General features: G+C 35.6%; 1 protein-coding gene across 2 annotated transcripts in view; it reads left to right on the forward strand.

Moving 5' to 3' along the window:
* Nucleotides 1–22,374, forward strand: part of LOC137243727 (transient-receptor-potential-like protein) — a 172,916-nt gene that overhangs the window by 147,583 nt on the left and 2,959 nt on the right. For both annotated transcript variants that reach the window (XM_067771750.1, XM_067771749.1), the window contains exons 2-3: nucleotides 17,258–17,650; nucleotides 20,036–20,231. In XM_067771750.1, coding sequence (XP_067627851.1) covers nucleotides 17,307–17,650; nucleotides 20,036–20,231 — 540 coding nt within the window. In that variant the 5' untranslated portion in view covers nucleotides 17,258–17,306. The remainder of the gene's footprint in view (nucleotides 1–17,257; nucleotides 17,651–20,035; nucleotides 20,232–22,374) is intronic.

A 22,374-nucleotide genomic window follows, 5' to 3' on the forward strand; every position in this document is an offset into this window, starting at 1 on the left:
AAAATATTTAATGCAAAATTACAAAGTCGTAACTTTCATATTATTAAAATTTTTTTATTTGTTAGCAGCAATAAAATTCTGTACTGGTTTTCCTTTTCGACAATAATTTTTTTTGTTTGCTGGGTTGGAGCTGTTTTGGTCGATATGTATAAAGAAAAAACCAAGAGTTTTTACTTTTCTCTTCTATGCATTTCGACAAACAGAAGCAAACACAAACAAAACTGATATAAGAGTTACCTACATACCCGGACTAACAAGTAATCAATCGCTCAGGAGAATTATGAAAAAAGACAACATAACCACACAATACACTTAATCGTTTCTTTACAAAAACAAAAGACTTGTATAGGTGGTCGCCTTTTCGAGATATCGCCATAAAGGTGGACCAAGGGTGACTCTAGAATGCGTTTGTACAATATGGGTATCAAATGAAAGGTGTTAATGAGTATTTTAAAAGGGAGTGGGCCTTAGTTCTATAGGTGGACGCCGTTTCGAAATATCGATATAAAGGTGGACCAGGGGTGACCCTAGAATTTGTTTGTGCAATATGGGTATCAAATTAAAGGTATTAATGAGGCTTTTAAAAGGGAGTGGTGGTAGTTGTATAGGTGGTCGCCTTTTCGAGATATCGCCATAAAGGTGGACCAGGGGTGACTCTAGAATACGTTTGTACAATATGGGTATCAAACGAAAGGTCTTAATGAGTATTTTAAAAGGGAGTGGGCCTTATTTCTATTGGTGGACGCCGTTTCGAAATATCGATATAAAGGTGGACCAGGGGTGACCCTAGAATTTGTTTGTGCAATATGGGTATCAAATTAAAGGTATTAATGAGGCTTTTAAAAGGGAGTGGTGGTAGTTGTATAGGTGGTCGCCTTTTCGAGATATCGCCATAAAGGTGGACCAGGGGTGACTCTAGAATACGTTTGTACAATATGGGTATCAAACGAAAGGTGTTAATGAGTATTTTAAAAGGGAGTGGGCCTTAGTTCTATAGGTGGACGCCGTTTCGAAATATCGCCATAAAGGTGGACCAGGGGTGACTCTAGAATGTGTTTATACGATATGGGTATCAATTTAAAGGTATTAATGAGGGTTTTAAAAGGGAGTGGTGGTAGTTGTATAGGTGGTCGCCTTTTCGAGATATCGCCATAAGAGTGGACCAGGGGTGACTCTAAACTTTGTTTGTACGATATGGGTATCAAATGAAAGGTGTTAATGAATATTTTTAAAAGGGAGTGGGCCTTCGTTCTAAGGTGGTCGCCTTTTCGAGATATCGCCATAAAGGTGGACCAGGGGTGACTCTAGAATATGTTTGTACGATATGGGTATCAAATGAAAGGTGTTAATGAGCATTTTAAAAGGGCGTGGGGCTTATTTCTATAGGTGGACGCTTTTTCGAGATATCGCCATAAAGGTGGACCAGGGGTTACTCTAGAATGTGTTTGTACGATATTGGTATCAAATGAAAGGTATTAATGAGAGTTTTAAAAGGGAGTGGTGGCAGTTGTACATGTGAAGTCGTTTTACAGATATCGACCAAAATGCGGACCAGGGTGACCCAGAACATCATCTGTTAGATACCGCTAATTTATTTGTATATGTAATACCTGCCAAGATTTCAAGGGTGTTTTATTTCGCCCTGCAGAACTTTTTCATTTTCTTCTACTTAATATGGTAGGTGTCACAACCATTTTACAAAGTTTTTTCTAAAGTTATATTTCGCGTCAATAAACCAATCAAATTACCATGTTTCATCGCTTATTTCGTATTTGGTATAGAATTATGGCATTTTTTAATTTTTTGTATTTTTCGATATCGAAAAAGTGGGCGTGATCATAGTCGGATTTCGTTCATTTTTTATACCAAGATAAAGTGAGCTCAGATAAGTACGTGAACTAAGTTCAGTAAAGATATGTCGATTTTTGCTCAAGTTATCGTTTTAACGGCCATGCGGAAGGACAGACGGACGACTGTGTATAAAAACTGGGCGCGACTTCCACCGATTTCGCCCATTTTCACAGAAAACAGTTAACGTCATAAAATCTATGCCCGTAACAAATTTCAAAAGGATTGGGAAATTTTTGTTCAACTTATGGCATTAAAAGTATCCTAGACAAACTAAAAGAAAAAGGGCGGAGCCACGCCCATTTTGAAATTTTCTTTATTTTTTCTATTTTGTTACACCATATCATTACTAGAGTTGAATGTTGACATTATTTACTTATATACTGTAAAGATATTAAATTTTTTGTTAAAATTTTACTTAAAAAAATTTTTTAAAAGTGGGCGTGGTCCTTCTCCGAATTTGCTAATTTTTATTAAGCGTACATGTAGTAATAGGAGTAACGTTCCCGCCAAATTTCATCATGATATCTTCAACGACTGCCAAATTACAGCTTGCAAAAGTATTAAATTACCTTCTTTTAAAAGTAGGCGGTGCCACGCCCGTTGTCCAAAATTTTACTAATTTTCTATTCTTCGTCATAAGTTTAACTCACCTACCAAGTCTCATCGCTTTATCTGTCTTTGGTAATGAATTATTGCACTTTTTCGGTTTTTCGAAATTTTCGATATCGAAAAAGTGGGCGTGGTTATAGTCTGATATCGTTCATTTTAAACAGCGATCTAAGATGAGTGCTCAGGAAGCTACGTACCAAATTTCATCAAGATACCTCAAAATTTACTCAAGTTATCGTGTTAACGGACGAACGGACGGACGGACGGACGGACATGGCTCAATCAAATTTTTTTTTACACAATTTTTCAGGAGAACCATTCAAAGATTTTAACTGCCATATGTTGCGCATATAAAGGCATATTTTCATTTTTATACCACGTGCTAAATCTTTAATTGACAACGAAGATTTTTTTATACAACATAGACTATGATATTGGGTACGTTTATATGTTATTAACTCAAAAGTCATGTTTTTTGAGTTATGACGACGTTGCAGCAAATGAGCGATATAGTGCAACAAAATACAAAAATAAAAGAAAATTTCAAAATGGGCGTGGCTCCGCCCATTTTCATTTACTTTGTCTAGGATAATTTTAATGCCATAAGTCGAACAAAAATTTACCAATCCTTGTGAAATTTGGTAGGGGACAGATTCTATGACGATAACTGTTTTCTGTGAAAATGGGCGAAATCGGTTGAAGCCACGCACAGTTTTATAGTCGACATTCTGTCCTTCCGCTCGGCCGTTAACACGACAACTTGAACAAAAATCGATATATGTTTACTAAACTCAGTTCACGTACTTATCTGAACTCACTTTGTATTGATATAAAAAATGGCTGAAATTCGACAATGACCACGTCCACTTTTTTGATATCGAAAATTACGAAAAATGAAAAAAAAAAATGCCATAATTCTATACAAAATACGAAAAAAGGGATGAATCATGGTAATTGGATTGGTTTATTAACGCAAAATATAACTTTAGAAAAAAACTTTGTAAAATTGGTGTGACACCTACCATATTAAGTAGAAGAAAATGAAAAAGTTCTAAAGGGCGAAATTAAAATCCCTTAGAATCTTGGTATGAATACTTTTCGTGGTATTACATATATAAATAAATTAGCGGCACCCGACAAATGATGTTCTGGGTCACCCTGGTCCACATTTTGGTCGATATTTCGAAATCGCCTTCACATATACAACTACCAATAGACCTAACGCCCACTCCCTTTTAAAATACTCATTAACACCTTTCATTTGATACCTATATCGTACAAAACAAATTATAGAGTCAGCCCTGGTCCACCTTTATGGCGATATCCCTAAATGGCGTCCACCTATAGAACTATGGCCCACTCCCTCTTAAAATACTCTTTAATACCTTCCATTTGATACACATGTCATACAAACACATTCCAGGGTTACCCTAGGTTCATTTTCCTACATGGTGATTTTCCCTTATTTTGTCTCCATAGCTCTCAGCTGAGTATCTAATATTCGTTTACACCCGAATTTAGCCTTCCATACTTGTTACATTATATGTTCGATGTGTAATTTTTTTTTATTTATATGACCTCGAGCCAGCAAATAAAAAGGTAAATTTTTTTACCCAAATAAAAATTGTAATTCAAGAATTTTTTAATTTTAAATTTTCAAAGTAAACTTTTGAAAAAAAAAAAATTTTTTTATTTTTTTTTTTTATTAAACGCACTTTCACCAAATTTTATTTTTTATAATTTATTTAATTTATAGTTTTGAACTTCGTCGCGCGTCACTTTACTGCTTATTCTCAATTTCTTCTCTCGCATGTAAAGTTGCCGCACGTGATTTTTTCGAAAAAAAAAAAAATTTAGTATAAATGTTTGAAATAACATTTTAAATAGAGAACTTGTAAGCTATAGAAAAGTAAAGAATGAAATCACTGGAAGTTTAGTTCTCGTAACACTTTATTTTGAAACGATTCCAAAACAACTCAAACTTTTTTGCTGTCGGAAACATCAACATTAAAAAATGATGTTTTTTATTATCTTAATAGATTCGTTCGCGTGAGTGAAAATTCGTAAAAACTTGAACAAAATATTACTAACTTTGGAAAAATCCTCTTCGTTTAAAGAAAACTTTTGCAACAAGAAGGCGCAATTTTGCATTTCGCTTGGAGGAGAAATTGCAAAATTGTACCCGATAAATAGGTGTCCTGGTATTGCATAATTTTTTGCAGTGTTATGCACAGTAAATTTAAAAAAGGGTTTTTTCGTTTTGTACTGATAACTGAAAAACTATTTTTTTTTTGTTTTCCCAATTTGTGATGTTTTTTCGATTTGGTGGTTTTCTTATTTTGGTATTTTTTTTTTTAACAAATGGCACCATGGTCATAAATGCAAAGTAGAGAGCGCAGTGAGCGTAAAATTCTCTTTGAAATTTGCTCATATACATTGAATGTTGTTCGCTGTTGAAATGACCTGTGAGATCAGTTGTGTTAACAGAAAAATCGGTTAGATTGATTAGGAATCTGTAAATTTTACAGAATTTTGTTCACTTAAGAGCGAACATTTCTCTTCTGTTTAAATAACTAAACTAATTTGTTCGCTTGACAAAGAACTCGGTCGAATTAACCATAATTCGATCAATTTCACCGAATCTCCGTTAAGTCAAGAACAACAGAACAGATTTGTTTATTTTACTAGCACCACTTCTTTCAGTGTAACATGACACATAAATTGGTCCAAATGAACCCTTCGGCTCCTATACAGATTGCGCTACCAAAAATCCACAAGCCGGACACGCCAATGAGGCCCCCATTAATTTTAAATCGGCAACATGTTACAAACTGTCCAAATATTTAAAAACGATATTGAAAGATACTCTGGAGGTAAGGAACGAATACGCAGTAGCTAACAAAACAGAGCTAAAAGAAAAACTTGAGACCGTAGAGCTAACAAAGAACAGAAAATTGGTATCTTTTAACATGAAAGATTTATACCCATCAAAACCATTATCGGAGACTTTGGACATAGTTAGCTCAACAATAGTTCATAATACAAAAACCAAAGTAATCACAATGCGCTAAGAACCACTTTACGTCAAAACTATTTTTAATTCAACAATGAAATATATAGACAAACAAACGGTCTTGGAATGGGAAGCCCCATATCAGCAATTCTAATGGAAGTGTTCATGCAAAATCTGGAAGAAAAGTACATACAGGAGATGAAGTCCAAATTAGGGATGACATAATATGCGTTTTAACTACTAATAACGAAGAGCTTGTACTGGAGTACCTCAACAAGCAGCACGGAAATATAAAAATTAAAATGGAAACCGAAACGACGGAGGACTCAACTATCTAGACCTCACGACGCCTTTTCGAGATATCGCCATAAAGGTGGACCAGGGGTGACTCTAGAATGTGTTTCTACGATATTGGTATCAAATTAAAGGTATTAATGAGAGTTTTAAAAGGGAGTGGTGGTAATTGTATATGTGAAGTCGTTTTCCAGATATCGACCAAAATGCGAAGCTGGGCGACCCAGAACATCATCTGTTGGATACCGCTAATTTATTTATATATGTAATACCTGCCAAGATTTCAAGGGTGTTTTATTTCGCCCTGTAGAACTTTTTGATTTTCTTCTACTTAATATGGTAGGTGACACAACCATTTTACAAAGTTTTTTCTAAAGTTATATTTCGCGTCAATAAACCAATCCAATTACCATGTTTCATCCCTTGTTTCGTATTTGGTATAGAATTATGGCATTTTTTTCATTTTTCGTAACTTTCGATATCGAAAAAGTTGGCGTGTTCATAGTCGGATTTCGTTCATTTTTTATACCAAGATAAAGTGAGTTCAGATAAGTACGTGCACTAAGTTGAGTAAAGATATGTCGATTTTTGCTCAAGTTATCGTGTTAACGGCCATGCGGAAGGACAGACGGACGACTGTGTATAAAAACTGGGCGTGGCTTCCACCGATTTCGCCCATTTTAACAGAAAACAGTTAACGTGATAAAATCTATGCCCGTACCAAATTTCAAAAGGATTGGGAAATTTTTGTTCGACTTATGGCATTAAAAGTATCCTAGACAAACTAACTGAAAAAGGGCGGAGCCACGCCCATTTTGAATTTTCTTTTTTTTTTTGTATTTTGTTGCACCGTATCATTACTAGAGTTGAATGTTGACATAATTTACTTATATACTGTAAAGATATCACATTTTTTGTTAAAATATTACTTAAAAAAAAAAATTTTTTTTAAAAGTGGGCGTGGTCCTTCTCCGATTTTGCTAATTTTCATTAAGCGTATATATAGTACTAGGAGTAACGTTCCTGCCAAATTTGATCACGATATCTTCAACGACTGCCAAATTACAGCTTGCAAAAGTTTTAAATTACCTTCTTTTAAAAGTGGGCGGCGCCACGCCCATTGTCCAAAATTTTACTAATTTTCTATTCTTCGTCATATGTTCAACTCACCAACCAAGTTTCATGGCTTTATCTGTCTTTGGTAATGAATTATTGCACTTTTTCCGTTTTTCGAAATTTTCGATATCGAAAAAGTGGGCGTTCGTTTTAAACAGCGATCTGAGATGAGTGCTCAGGAACCTACGTACCAAATTTCATCAAGATACCTCAAAATTTACTCAAGATATCGTGTTAACGGGCGGACGGACGGACGGACGCACATGGCTCAATCAAATTTTTTTTCGATCCTGATGATTTTGATATATGGACGTCTATATCTATCTCGATTCCTTTATACCTGTACAACCAACCGTTATCCAATCAAACTTAATATACTCTGTGAGCTCTGCTCAACTGAGTATAAACAAGTAAGGAAGGTTAAGTTCGGGTGTAACCGAACATTACATACTCAGTTGAGAGCTATGGTGACAACATAAGGGAAAATAACTATGTAGGAAAATGAACCTAGGGTAATCCTGGAATGTGGTTGTATGACATGTGTATCAAATGGAAGGTATTAAAGAGTATTTTAAGAGAGAGTAGGTCATAGTTCTATGGATGGACTCCATTTAGGGATATCGCCATAAAGGTGGACCAGGGCTGATTCTAGAATTTGTTTGTACGATATGGGTATCAAATGAAAGGTGTTACTGAGCATTTTAAGAGGGAGTGGGCCTTAGTTATATCGGTGGACGCCTTTCCGAGATATCGCCATTAAGGTGGACCACGGGTGACTCTAGAATGTGTTTGTACGATATGGGTATCAAATGAAAGGTGGTAATGAGTATTTTAAAAGGGAATGGGCTTTAGTTCTATAGGTGAACGCTTTTTCGAGAAATCGCCATAAAGGTGGACCAGTGGTGACTCTAGAATATGTTTGTACGATATGGGTATCAAATGAAAGCTGTTAATGAGCATTTTAAGAGGGAGTGGGCATTAGGTCTATAGGTGGACGCCTTTTCGAGATATCGCCATTAGGGTGGGCCAGGGGTGACTGTAGAATGTTTGTACGATATGGGTATCAAACGAAAAGTGTTAATGAGTATTTTAAAAGCGAGTAATCCTTAGTTCCATAGGTTGACGCCGTTTCGAGATATCGCCATAAAGGTGGACCAGGGGTGACCCTAGAATTTGTTTGTACAATATGGGTATCAAAAGATAGGTGTTAATGAGTATTTTAAAAGGGAGTAATCCTTAGTTCCATAGGTGGACGCTGTTTCGAGATATCGCCATAAAGGTGGACCAGGGGTGACCCTAGAATTTGTTTGTACAATATGGGTATCAAACGAAAGGTGTTAATGAGTATTTTAAAAGGGAGTGGGCCTTAGTTCTATAGGTGGACGCCGTTTCGAAATATCGCCATAAAGGTGGACCAGGGGTGACTCTAGAATGTGTTTGTACGATATGGGTATCAAATTAAAGGTATTAATGAGAGTTTTAAAAGGGAGTGGTGGTAGTTTTATATGTGAAGGCGTTTTCCAGATATCGACCAAAATGTGGACCAGGGTGACCCAGAACATCATCTGTTGGATACCGCTAATTTATTTATATATGTAATACCTGCCAAGATTTTAAGGGTTTTTTATTTCGCCCTGCAGAACTTTTTCATTTTCTTCTACTTAATATGGTAGGTGTCACAACCATTTTATAAAGTTTTTTCTAAAGTTATATTTCGCGTCAATAAACCAATCCTCACCATGTTTCATCCCTTTTTTCGTATTTGGTATAGAATTATGGCATTTTTTCATTTTTCGTAATTTTCGATATCGAAAAAGTGGGCGTGGTCATCGTCGGATTTCGTTCTTTTTTCATACCAAGATAAAGTGAGTTCAAGTAAGTACGTAAACTAAGTTCATTAAAGATATGTCGATTTTTGCTCAAGTTATCGTGTTAACGGCCATGCGGAAGGACGGACGAACGACTGTGTATAAAAACTGGGCGTGGCGTCAACCGATTTCGCTCGTTTTCACAGAAAACAGTTATCATCATAAACCCTAAGCCCCTACCAAATTTCAAAAGGATTGGTTAATTTTTGTTCGACTTATGGCGTTAAAAGTATCCTAGACAAATTAAATGAAAAAGGGCGGAGCCACGCCCATTTGGAATTTTCTTTTATTTTTGTATTTTGTTGCACCATATCATTACTGGAGTTGAATGTTGACATAATTTACTTATATACTGTAAAGATATTAAATTTTTTGTTAAAATTTTACTTAAAAGAAATTTTTTTTTAAAAGTGGGCGTGGTCCTTCTCCGATTTTGCTAAATTTTGTTAGGCGTACATATAGTAATAGGAGTAACGTTCGTGCCAAATTTCATCATGATATCTTCAACGACTGACAAATTACAGCTTGCAAAATTTTAAATTACCTTCTTTTAAAAGAAGGCGGTGCCACGCCCATTGACCAAAATTTTACTAATTTTCTATTCTGCATCATAAATTCAACTCATCTACCAAGTTTCGTCGCTTTATCTGTCTTTGGTAATGAATTATAGCACTTTTTCGGTTTTTCGAAATTTTCGATATCGAAAAAGTGGGCGTGGTTATAGTCCGTGTTAACGGACGGACGGACGAACGGACATGGCTCAATCAAATTTTTTTTCGATCCTGATTATTTTGATATATGGAAGTCTATATCTATCTCGATTCCTTTATATATGTACAACCCACCGTTATCCAATCAAACTTAATATACTCTGTGAGCTCTGCTCAACTGAGTATAAAGACATTTAAAAATAAATTTCATATTTTATAAAATAAGATACAAGGTTCGATTCGAGCTCAAGGCCAGAACAATAATTTTTTTCTGATGATAATTATTGTTATTTTTTAATTTTTCTAAATTTGAAAAATTGTATTTTGTTTTTGGAATAGTAAGTAGAAAACTATTATATATATTACTATTCCAAAACAAAATACAATTTTTCAAATTTAGAAAAATTAAAAAATAACAATAATTATCATTAGAAAAAAATTATTGTTCTGGCCTTGTGCTCGGATCCGAGCTTGAATCATTAATCAATAGGCCGATAAAAACAAAATCAATTGTTAATAAACCATGAGCACTTGGGAATGTCAAACAAAGTAATTGACAATAAACAAAAATCCAGCATTATCAGTGATTTGCACCAGATGGCGCAACACTGAATAAATATAGTTGGTAAAAAAGAAATAGAAGTAGCAAATTTGCCAGTCAAACAAACCACCGCTGTATAGCTAACTGGTTAGCGTAGCATGCCTAAAGCGTACAGATGATGAAGGCTTAGCACCCTTCGAAATGGCTCTATCTGCGCTATCCCTGCAGCAAAGGCAGTTTTCTTATGTGAACTTTAAAAATTTCTTTGCCCTTTAAAATTAAAATTTTGTTCACTCAAGTGTTTACTTCAGAAAACGGCCCTTTGTGAATTTGATTAAATTAGTTTTCGAAAATTTTCGGAGCTAAATTTTATAACTTTAAACGAGCAATTCTTGTTTGTTTGTATAGCCGAACGGTCTCGGCAGCGGCTCAACCGATTTAAATGAAATTTGGTACAGAGATAATGCATCACCTTCTAATACTGTTTTCACACAGAAACTTAATGATCTCATTTCACCTGCTAATGAAATCGTAAATTTTTTGCTTTCACACAGAAGTAACTGCTCGATTAGTATGAAGGATGAGACAGACAATCATGGCGGAACGATACAAGGTGGGAGCATGGTGACATACCTACAAACAAAAAAAATTCCATGTACTTGTAAATTCGATGGACAAATGTCAAAATCGTACTGCGCCGGTAGTTGATGTATCAAATCAAATAAAAAAGTTTATAATCAGCTATTCGATGCGGCCAGCTTGTATCGTTCCGCCATGCAGACAATGACATTTGCTTTGACAAATGACATTTTTAAGCACTGAGCACACCAAAAACTAAGAAGCGGAAACGGATGTGGAACGCTGCCAACAGAGTTTCATTGTGCTTTTGACTTCATTGGGCATTCGATTAGCTACTAATGAAATAATAATAGATTCGAATTTTGTAGGGAAGATTGAGCTCAATAAGCGTCTTAATGTAGAAAATTGCCTTTATTATTCAATAAGCCGTCGGTGTGAAAATAGTATAAGACTTTCTACCCAGGTCATGCCACTCAGAATGTTTCACAAGGTTGCTACCTAATCGAAATAAAAAAAAATTGCATGAGATATGCCGATATGGGTATCAAACGAAAGGTATTTCACTCCGCATTACAATAGGAAAATTTTTGAATAGGGTTGCCACCTATTCGAAATAAAAAAAATTGCATGGAATATACCGATATGGGTATCAAAGGAAAGGTATTTCACACCGCATTACAATAGGGATATTTTTGTTGAGTAGGGTTGCAATTTGGGGTTGCCACCTATTCGAAATTAAAAAAAATTGCATAAGATATACCGATATGGGTATCAAAGGAAATGTATTTCACTCAGCATTACAATAGGGACATTTTTGAGTAGGGTTGCCATATAAGTTTTCCCCCTATTCGAAATTAAAAAAAAAAGAAACTTGCCAGCACAACGAAACGTTGCCGAGCAAAGCTCGTTCGCCCAGGTAATATATTATTAAGAAAGTGTAATTTTTTTTTCTAAACCGGAAAAATTGAGTTAAGAATATTATAAAGAAAATGCAAATTTTTTGCTGAAACTAAATTTTGAAAAGTTTTGGGGTTAAAAAGATTATTGAGAAAATTACATTTTTTTTTGCTAACAAGGGATTTTAAAAAATTTCGTTGTTGAAAAAATGTAATTTTTTTGTTTACTTAGATTACTTATATTTTTTTATCATATCTAATAAAAACTTAATAAGCAATTTTTTGCTAAAACAGATTTTTGAAAAAATTTCAAAATTAAGAAGATTTTTACAAAATGTCATTTTTTTTGCTTGAACTGAACTTTTAAAATTTTCGCAGTCAAACAAATTATTCAGAAAACTTTAAATTCAATTTCCGATTTTGTTAAAACTGGATTTCGAAAAATTTCATAGTTAAAAATATTATTTAGAAAATATATTTCTTTTGCCAAAAATTATTAGCTGCACTTCGAAAAATTTCGGAATTAAGAAAATTATTAAAAAAATGTAATTTTTCTGCTCACACTAATTTTCGAATAATTCGGGAGATTAGATATTTATTAAGAAAATCTATTTTTTTTTTTTTTTTTGCTAAAGCTGAATTTCAAAAAATTTCGAGGTGGAAAATATTATTAAGAAAATGTAATTTTTTTGCTGATATTGGTTTTCGAAAAATTTGGGAGCTAAAAACTTTATTAAGAAAGTTTAATTGTTATGCCAAAACTGGATTTCTATAAATTTGGGATTTAAAAAGATTATTAAGAAAAATTTATTTTCTTGCCTATTTCTATTTCGAAAATTTATGAAGTTCAAAAATTTGAAGAAATTTTTTCAGAACACATAATTTCTATATGACGCAGCATGCGAAGTCATTATCAAAAGTCTAAGAGGAATTGACGCGCACGCACTTTCAACCAATAATAATTTTACTCTTCCTCACATTTTTTACTACTCCAATATTTTCATTATTGTTTTTCTCGCCTACTAATTTTTAGTATGTAAACTTACAACAAGTGTTTTATGAAACAGTGCGCGTCACTTCATTAAAGTATGTCCCAATACTTTAAACTTATTGACAGATCCGACACGGCCATACTGACAAGTCACACGTCCCCGTGTGATATACTTCAAAGAGTCTCCCACTCGGCCATTACTAACTCAAAGTCTTACCTTCAGTTTTCCTTTTATTTATTTTATAATAAGAACTACACTTTTCTTTCAACATAAATAAAAAAATTTAAATTCATTACAAATATCGCTCCGTTAAGCCACGTTATCATTTTTCTCCACTTACACCAGTGGTTATATCTCCAATCTTACCACTTACACCAGTGGTCAAAATTTCATTCTCCACCACTTACACCAGTGGTTACATTTCATTATCCACCACTTACACCAGTGGTTAAACTTAATTTTTCGTTAAAAATAAACTAAATAGATAACTCGAGTATGTTCAGTTTTCGCAAATTGTGTTCTTACATTTCTATGTCATTTCTTTCAGTTTCTTCATCTTCGCCATCTATAAATATAGTACCATCAGGCATTTTACGCAAACGATCATGTGAATACTTATAAGTACGGATAGACTTTGGAGCGGATAGTGTGTATCTATCTCCATCCAAAACTTCAATAATTTTAAAAGGTCCTTTATATTTAGGATCAAGCTTTGTCTGGTTGCGTTCTTCATTTTGCAGCAAAACAAAATCTCCTGCCGAGAACCTATTTACCGGAGCTTTATTTTTATCAAACCTCCTTTTATTGTATTTAGCATTTTTGTCAATATCTTCCAAGGCGTTTTGCCTCACATTATCGATGTCAATGTTAAATTCGGTTTCATCAAAACGAATCAATTCAAGTGGTCTTGCAACCTTTCCTATCTATAATTCCAGAGGGCTGTATTTAGTCGCTTTGCTAAACGTACAATTTAAAGCCAACTGTACATCGGGAAGGGCATCCTGCCACGAACGACCCTTGCTTGTCTCTACAGCGGTAAACATATTCTTAAGAGTACTCATTATTCGTTCTACCTGACCATTCGCACGCGAGCTGCCAGTAGCAATAAGATGCAATTCAATGCCATTAGATTTGCAAAAATCTCGAAACACAGAACTAGAAAAATACCTATCCTGATCAGCAGTTATGCGTTTATGAGCACCAAAAAGTGATAAACTGAATTTTACTGTCTGAATACTATTCTTTGAATCAATATGTAAGGTATGGTGCAGAATTACGAATTTTGTGAATGCGTCTATTAACACAAAAACATATTCCTTTTGGTCACACTTACCGCTAAGCTTACCGGTTGCATCAATATGCACTGTGTGCCACGGAGTTGAGATCTTTGGAATGGAATGTAGCTCTGCCTGAACTTAACCAGAATGAGATATAGAAACTTTACATGTAATACAATTGTCTATAAATTTTTTGACATACTTTGCCATGTTCTCAAACCAGTACATATCATAAAGTTTTTCGAGAGTCTTTTCCCATCCGAGATGAATTAAAGATTCATGAACGCAATTTATAACCGACCATCTTAGGGTGCGAGAAAGGATTGGCAAACACTTCGTTCTGCCGTTGCGTTGTATAGTGCGATGTAGCACACCTGACCGCAGCTCAAAGGTTTTGGATAAATTGTCGCTAAATTTTCAATTTTTTAAATCAGAAACTATTTTCTGAATTTCCTCATCGCGATGCTGTTCAGCAATTAGCCAATTTCCGGAAATATACGCAATGTTAACTTCTTTTCTTTCGAGTACGTTGTGGGTTTCTTGAAAAAAAATCAACGTGGGACATACGATCTCCATTCCTATGTATAATATCAAAATTAAATGACTGCAGAAATGCCCACCATCTGTGTACCCTAGGTGTCAAGTCGAGCTTTCATCGTGCCGATTTCAGGGAATTATTTTCATGTGATGTCCTCCAAATAAGATTTCCTTTACTTAAACTCGTTAGGGCATATAAGGGCGACATTACTTGGAAAAATTTTGGAACGAATTGCCGAAAATATGAAGCTAAACCAATGAATTGACGTAGTTGAGTCACCGTTTTTGGTGGAGGAAGAGTTACCAAAGCTTCTATTTTTTTTTGGATTGGGTTTAATTTGACCATCACTCACTTCATACCCAAGGTATTCAACCTTTCGCTACAAAAATGTACACTTCTTAACATTAAGCGAAAATGCAGCGTCAGTAAGTATTTGTAAAACAATGCCAATCCTTTTATACTTTCCTCAACATCTTCTGTTCCTAATACCAAAATGTCATCCATGTAAACTACCACATAAGAATGAACTAGCTCCCCAAGAACTTTCATAACAGCCCGTTGAAAGACTGCTGGAGCGTTTCGCAATCCAAACGGCATGGGCAGGTACTCAAAGTGACCTTCTGGTGTTATGAAAGCCGTTTTTTCTACAGAATCGGAATGCACCGGTATTTGATGATAACCGCTAACCATATCCAAAGTAGTAAAATAATAGCTTCCATGAAGTCTATTAATTTGGTCTGATATTAAAGGCAAAGGAAATCTATCAGGAATAGTATTATAATTTAATTGGCGATAATCTACGCACATACGATCTGAACCATCTTTCTTTTTGACGAGTAAAATGGGGCTAGAAAAAGGAGAGCAGCTGGACCGAATTACTCCCACCCTTAATAGTTCATTAATTTTTTCGCGAACAATGCCCTGTTCTTCAAAACTTAGTCTGTAAGGCCGTCTACAAACGGTCTTATTCGGATCTTTAAGGCGTATAGGTACAAGGCGTGCCTTCCGTAAAACTTTCTTTGAACCTGTTCAAAATATTCACCAATTTCGATTGAGATTGCAATGGAATATCAGTATTAAGATCTTTAATACTGAAGATTTTTATTTACTTCTTACAATTATTTACTGAAATTTCGACTTTACTAAAAACTAATTCTTTACAACTCATTTTGACGCACACGCCTGGTTTAAAATCTCACGCCCTATCATGATATTGTATGACAAATTATCATCTGGTAATAGGTGAAAAAGTATTTCCGTCACAATTGAATTTATTTCAATTGTGGCTAAAATCTGCAATGTACTGGTAACACTCGCGTGACCAATACCTGACATATTCGCTACATTGTTAAAACGCTTACCGCAAAACTTTGAACCTATAGATTCTTTCATAAGTGAACACTCGCTCCAGAATCGTAATAAAAAGTGTATTGCTCACCTGACTCTCGTAAAATACCTGATGGCGAATTAACAGCACAAATATCGACTTTACGATTAGCAATACCGCTCGATGTTTTGTTTTTTAAATTTTCGGTTGCATTTGGACATCGGGAGGCGTAATGCCCCAAACCCTGATAACGATAACACTTGACTAGTGCCCTGTTTGTATTAAAAGAACTTCTATTTGGTAATTCCTTCTTGGGTGTTAATTGTGTGGCTTTATCCAATTTATATTTGCACATCACCGCTTTGTGTCCTGTTTTACCACAGATGAAACATTTGACAGCAAATTTAACTGGGGAATGCTTCTGACGTTTGGTGCCAATTCGTTCACATCCACTGCTCATTGTTGAAATTTTCCTCTTGATAAACGACATCGAATTTAGTTCTTGCTGTAAAAGCTTTCTTGTTCCCACGTTTGATGTGAAAGCCAATCGGTGAATACGAGGGTCGAACTGAGCCACATGTGCCAGCACTGTTAAAATGACTATCTCTTCCGTGGACAAATTTTTTTCCATTTGGTCGATAATGACGTCATTATTGTTGCTGCATAAGATGCAAGGCACTTATCTTTTTTTGGTTTTTTATTGCTTAAATTGATAAGGAAAGGAGCATTTGTCTCCGAAAAGTCGAATCTTGAAACTAAAATATCTCTGAACTCATTCCAATTCATATCGGGGTACGAAATGTGTGTTAGCCAATTTGCAGCTTGTCCTTTTAAAGCACGACTAAGAACCAACATTAAAGATGCACCCTTTAAGGGCTTCCATGCACATGTCTGCGCTGGCTATCCAGGCTCGTGCACTTACATTAAATCCATCTGTACCAAATTCCGGTAGATGCACATCACTATTTGGACTGAAAGTCGAACCAAATGTTTTTAACAGCGAAACAAACTCTTTATTTTGTTGTTCGTATAATTTTTTCCATACACTAATTTCACTATTTAACTCTTCTGGCTCATTGCCCACTGCTGATGATGCAAGATGCGAAGTCATTATCAAAAGTCTAAGAGGAATTGACGTGCACGCACTTTCAACCAATAATAATTTTACTCTGCCTCACATTTTTTACTACTCCAATATTTTCATTATTGTTTTTCTCGCCTACTAATTTTTAGTATGTAAACTTACAACAAGTGTTTTATGAAACAGTGTGCGTCACTTCATCAAAGTATGTCCCAATACTTTAAACTTATTGACAGATCCGACATATAGCATAAAATTTCGGTCCGGAAATGTTTATTTTTATCAAACACTTCGAGAATAAAATACAAAAATATTTTTCCCAAAACTTTTAACTCCGAAAGAAATCTGCGTACTAAACAAATAAATATAAGATATATATATAAATGTACTCAAACATATTACCTCTGTGTAGACTAAACATATTCGAAACATTTATTTTCGAAAAAGTTTTAAGAGAACGTAAATTTGATTAAGGAATATTAATTTTCGTTTTTTTAAAAAGATCATATTGGTAATTCAAAAGTATGAATCACTGCTTAATTTAATTTCTTTACAATCCCCACAGATTTATTGCCTACATCCAACAAATCAGCGAAATCGCTAACGATGCGAAAATGGCGTATGTGCCACGCGAAAAATGGGATGACTATGATCCGCAATTGATTGCCGAGGGCTTGCTTGCTGCTGCAAATATTTTCTCAGCCATCAAGCTGGTGCATCTCTTTTCGATTAATCCACATTTGGGACCATTACAAATTTCCCTCGGACGTATGGTTATCGATATTGTGAAATTCTTCTTCATCTATTCTTTGGTTTTGTTCGCATTTGCTTGTGGTCTCAATCAATTGCTATGGTATTTCGCCGATTTGGAGAAAGCTAAGTGCTACAGTCTAGCAGATGGCTCCGCAGATTGGGCGGGTAATGGAGATTCGTGCATGAAATGGCGTCGCTTTGGAAAGTGAGTATGGGAGAAGGGGTTATTTTTATGACTTAAAATTTATGAAGAAGTCTAATTGGAGTTAGGTTAGGTTGAACTAGACGGTCCGTGGCGACATTACATGGGATGATTGAGTTCAAATGAGCGTCGAGAAGCGATTTAAGGAATTCTTCATTACCACGTAACCAATCTACGTTCTCTTTCCTTATGAGTCCCTGGACTTTATCTCCCAAGCTAGGACTTTACTCAACCGCGCGATTTTGCTGAAACACTCAATGTCCGCAAATAAATTTCCCTCTCTCCTTGCCCTGTTTTGCTTTCCGCTTGTAGGTACTCAACGAATCTCTATACCCGTCCCTGCACGATGGCTTTTCGCGTTCTTTCCCAGCTTAAACAATTCTTTTATCTGTCTTCTAAGAAGACTTATATCTCTTTTAATGAAACTTAACTCCACTTACTTAATTTCTGTTTTTACGTCCTTTATAATAGTTTCATTTGATGGTTTTCCGCCAATTTCCATACAAAATTGAAGACTGTTGCAATCCATTTTTGAGTAACGGAGAGCTACAGTCTTGAAACTTGGAACACACATCGCAAACCCGATGAAAATTTATTGTGACTTTGCTAGATGGTCCAGAGATCGTGACAACTCCAAAAAACGTCTGAACTTGGACATTTTGTTTTCCAGTTTTAAGAAACTTCCCGATAGCTCTGGAACCTGAAACTTTGAACTGAGCTTTGGGCTCTATCAGGTTACATAAATAGGATAAAAGAGTTTTCTATATTGGACAGGGATCGAGATATTTACAGATATTTAGAAATTAGCTATTTATTAATTTCGCGTAGAGATAGATTTTCCAGACCAAGAACTAACCACCCCGTGACAATGCGATATTAAGGAAAAATAAATTTTCTAGGCCATCCAGGGATCGTGCAAAAAATTATTTATGATTAGTGTATTAAGGAACCTTAAGGTTGCCCACAGACCTGAAATTTTGAGAACAATTTTGGGTTCTGTTAGTTTATAATAATTTGAATTTAAGAGTTTTCTATATTGGACCGGGGTCGACATATTTAGAAATTGGCTATTTAAGTAGCTTCGCGTAGAGCTAGATTTTCCAGACCAAGAACTAACCACCCCGTGACAATGCGATATTAAGAAAAAATAAATTTGCCATGCCGTCCATATACCGTGAAAATAAAAAAATAATCCGGACTTGGAAATTTTGCTTTGGTGAATTAAGAAACTTTCCGATAGTCCAGAGATCTAAAACTTTGAGAAAAACTTTGGGTTCTATTAGTTTATAATAACTAGAATTTAAGAGTTTCTATATTGGGCAGGCATCGAGATATTTAGAGATATTAAAAAGTTCATTTACAACATGTGGAATATGGCGAACGCTATTTGAGAAAGTTCCCGTAGAGCTAGATTCTTGCAACTAAGAGTTTATTTCATTACGTCTTAAGGAAAAAAGCTTTTCGCTAGATGGTCCAAAGATCGAGGGAATTGAAAAAATCGTCCGAACTTGGAAAATTTGCTTTCGATTTTTAAGAAACTTCCCGATAATACAGAGACCCAAAAACCTTGGCCTTTTGGCTCTATAAAGCTGTGGTACTCTGGACAAAAAAATTTTCTAGATGCGACAGGGGTTTAGATATTCAAAAAAAAAACATCTACAAAATGTAGAGTCTTGCGACCGCTAATTGAGTAACTTCCCGTAGGACTAGATTATTGAAACTAAGAAAGCACTCCAGATTCCCATGACTTTGCAACATCAGGCAAAAATGTTTCGCTAGTTGGTCCAGCAATCGTAAAAAATTAAAAAATCATCCGAACTTGGAAATTTTGCTTCGAGTTTTAAGAAACTTCCCATTAACCCAGAGACCTGAAACTTTGAACGAAACTTTGGGCTTTATAAGCTTATAATATTTAGAACAAAAGAGTTTTTAGATGGGACAGGGATCGAGATATTTATTGCATCAATAAGATTTTGCCTTTTTCTTTTTAAAGAAATTTTTTGTGTCTTTTGGACCATTGATATAAAGGAAGTACTTGAAAATTGTTTATCAGCTTTTTATTCTCAGTTCAAATATTCTCTTTCTCCTACGATATACAATTACTAAATCCACTTACTTTCATTGTTTTGCAAACAATCAAATCTAAAAACACCAATCCAATTTTCCTCTTAGACTAACCCTTTCCGCTTTCAACAAGTTCAATATTACACCGCGCATATTGTTCCCATCAACACTTTTGCCTGCAACTGGTCATCTTTCATTTGTTCAGCATGCGCCCACTCCCATTGCAACTTCCATACATTTATCCTTTTACTCCTTCATTACAAACATGCACACATACATACATTCCATGCAATTTGTCAAAGTATTGTTTTTTTTTGCTTGCAGCCTCTTTGAATCATCACAATCACTCTTTTGGGCGAGTTTCGGTATGGTTGGCCTTTCCGATTTCGAACTGAAGGGCATTAAATCATATACACGCTTCTGGGGTTTGCTGATGTTCGGCTCATATAGTGTTATCAATGTGATTGTATTGCTGAATCTGCTCATCGCGATGATGTCCAATTCATATGCAATGATTGATGTAAGTTGAAATTGCTTAAGTGAATGAATGAAAGAATAAATGTACGAGTGTAAAGTCACAAAGAACATGTGTAAGAAAGGACGTGAGCTACAGCAAACACATAAGGGAACGACAACAGAAATAGACTTTTTATTGGGTAGCATTTGAGTGTTTATAAACATGTGTGAGCGTATGACTTTTAATGCTTTTGGGCGTTTGTGGTTGGGGGCGCTATGACGACTCAATGAATGTACAATTTTAGGTTGACATCTCAACAGGCTGGAATGTCCCAGAGCATGACATCATTTTATATTTATTGAATTGTTGACATTAGTAGAAAAAACAACAAAAAAAAGTCGCAGAAATGAAGTGTTGGCAAAGATATTTGTAATGACCGGAATAATTGTGCTTTCAAATCTACTTAAATTGACCTACAAGGAATGTGTCGTTAAGGCGTGTTAAAAGGGAAGTAACCTGAAACGTATGATCCACAAAATTGTCTACTGATTGATTATAACAGTCCATCTGGTCGCCTAACATACATTAAAACTAACCAAATGAGGTGAGAGAAAATAATCGAAAATGGCTGTCGGGGTCCCTAATAAGATAGCAAAGTGATATGCATAAATAAGTAACGTTAGGTGTAACAAACGTAAAAACCTGCTTATTTAATGGGGGGATTTGAAGATCTTTCTTATCTTTCGTTCATATTAGCTAGTTGGCTACCGTTCACTCCAAATATCTGAGACTGTTTTAAGTTCACGGGTCTTAGCACATGATCAAATCCATCATTGTCGGCGGACGCAAACTCTCATTTATCTTGCAAATATCTAAGATCATTTAATCTGTCCTCGTTTCTTTAAAAATGTTCAAGAAGCTCGATTCTACACTCTCGTAGAACTTTCTGCATCTCTGCACGTCCGTTATATGGAAAACGGCTCTTCATTTGGTGGACAAACGGAGAGAGAGGTTCCGCGAGAGCAAAGACTTTGTGTGGGGGGCCTTTTTGGATATCGAATCAGGCTTCAAAAATGTCCTATTAAACTCAGAGGAGGAGAGAAGAGGTATGCCACATGGGGTGTTCTTTGCGCACTTCTTTGGTTGTGATTTTAAACGACCTGCTTCAGGACGTTGAGAGCAGGGTTTGAGCTTATTATACTCAGCTCAGCGGAGCTCACAAAAAATATATATATCAAAATGATCTGGCGAAGAAAGAAATTCATTTAGCCATGTCCGTCCGTCCGTCCGTCCGTAAAAACGATAACTTGAGTAAATTTTGAGGTATCTTAATGAAATTTGGTATGTAAGTTTCTGGACACTCATCTCAGATCGCTATTTAAAATGAACGAAATCGGACCATAACCACGCCCACTTTTTCGATATCGAAAATTTTGAAAAAAAAAGTGCGATAATTCATTACCAAAGACGGACAAAGCGACGAAACTTCGTAGGTGGGTTGACCTTATGATGCAGAATAGAAAACTAGTAATATTTTGGACAATGAGCGTGGCACCGCCCGCTTTTAAAAGAAGGTAATTTAAAAGTTTTGCAAGCTGTAATTTGGCAGCTGAGTACGTAATTCTCGGTTACACCCGAACTTAGCCTTCCTTACTTGTTTTTGTTGTTGTTGTAGTGATAAAGATACTCCCCGAAAGTGTTGAGGAGTGTTATCGATGTTGATGGTCCTTTACCGAATATAGATCCGGTACGTTTCGGTAACAAGCACCATTAAAATACTAGCCTGACCATCTTGACAACGATTTGATGTGACCACATTGAAGCTTCTGGGCCATCCAAACCTCCTCCCCCAAACTTCATCGAATTTGGGGTCGTCCGAAACTCGGCTGCTAAGGAAACTAGGTTCGCCACGGATAGGTGATGTTGGAAATTGGGTTGGAGAAGCTATAAATTGCCCTACACAACCCCTTGAATCATTTGAGTATTTTAGTCGCCTCTTACGATAGGCTTACCTGCGGTGGGTATATACTAAGCCCCTAACCCGGTGGACCGGTTCTCCTGGTGCTGAGCTGGTTGTTTTTACTCTGAAGTACACGATTTCAGAATTTACACCACCCTCTTTAGGTGAAGATTTGCTGCTCCTATTTCCATGGGCGCTTAACATAGAGAAGAGCCAAGGAAGGCTTTAGTTGCCTTGTACTGCTAC

The sequence above is a fragment of the Eurosta solidaginis genome, chromosome 3 (genome assembly GCF_040869045.1).
Source record: "Eurosta solidaginis isolate ZX-2024a chromosome 3, ASM4086904v1, whole genome shotgun sequence".
NCBI classification, from domain to species: Eukaryota; Metazoa; Arthropoda; class Insecta; order Diptera; family Tephritidae; genus Eurosta; species Eurosta solidaginis.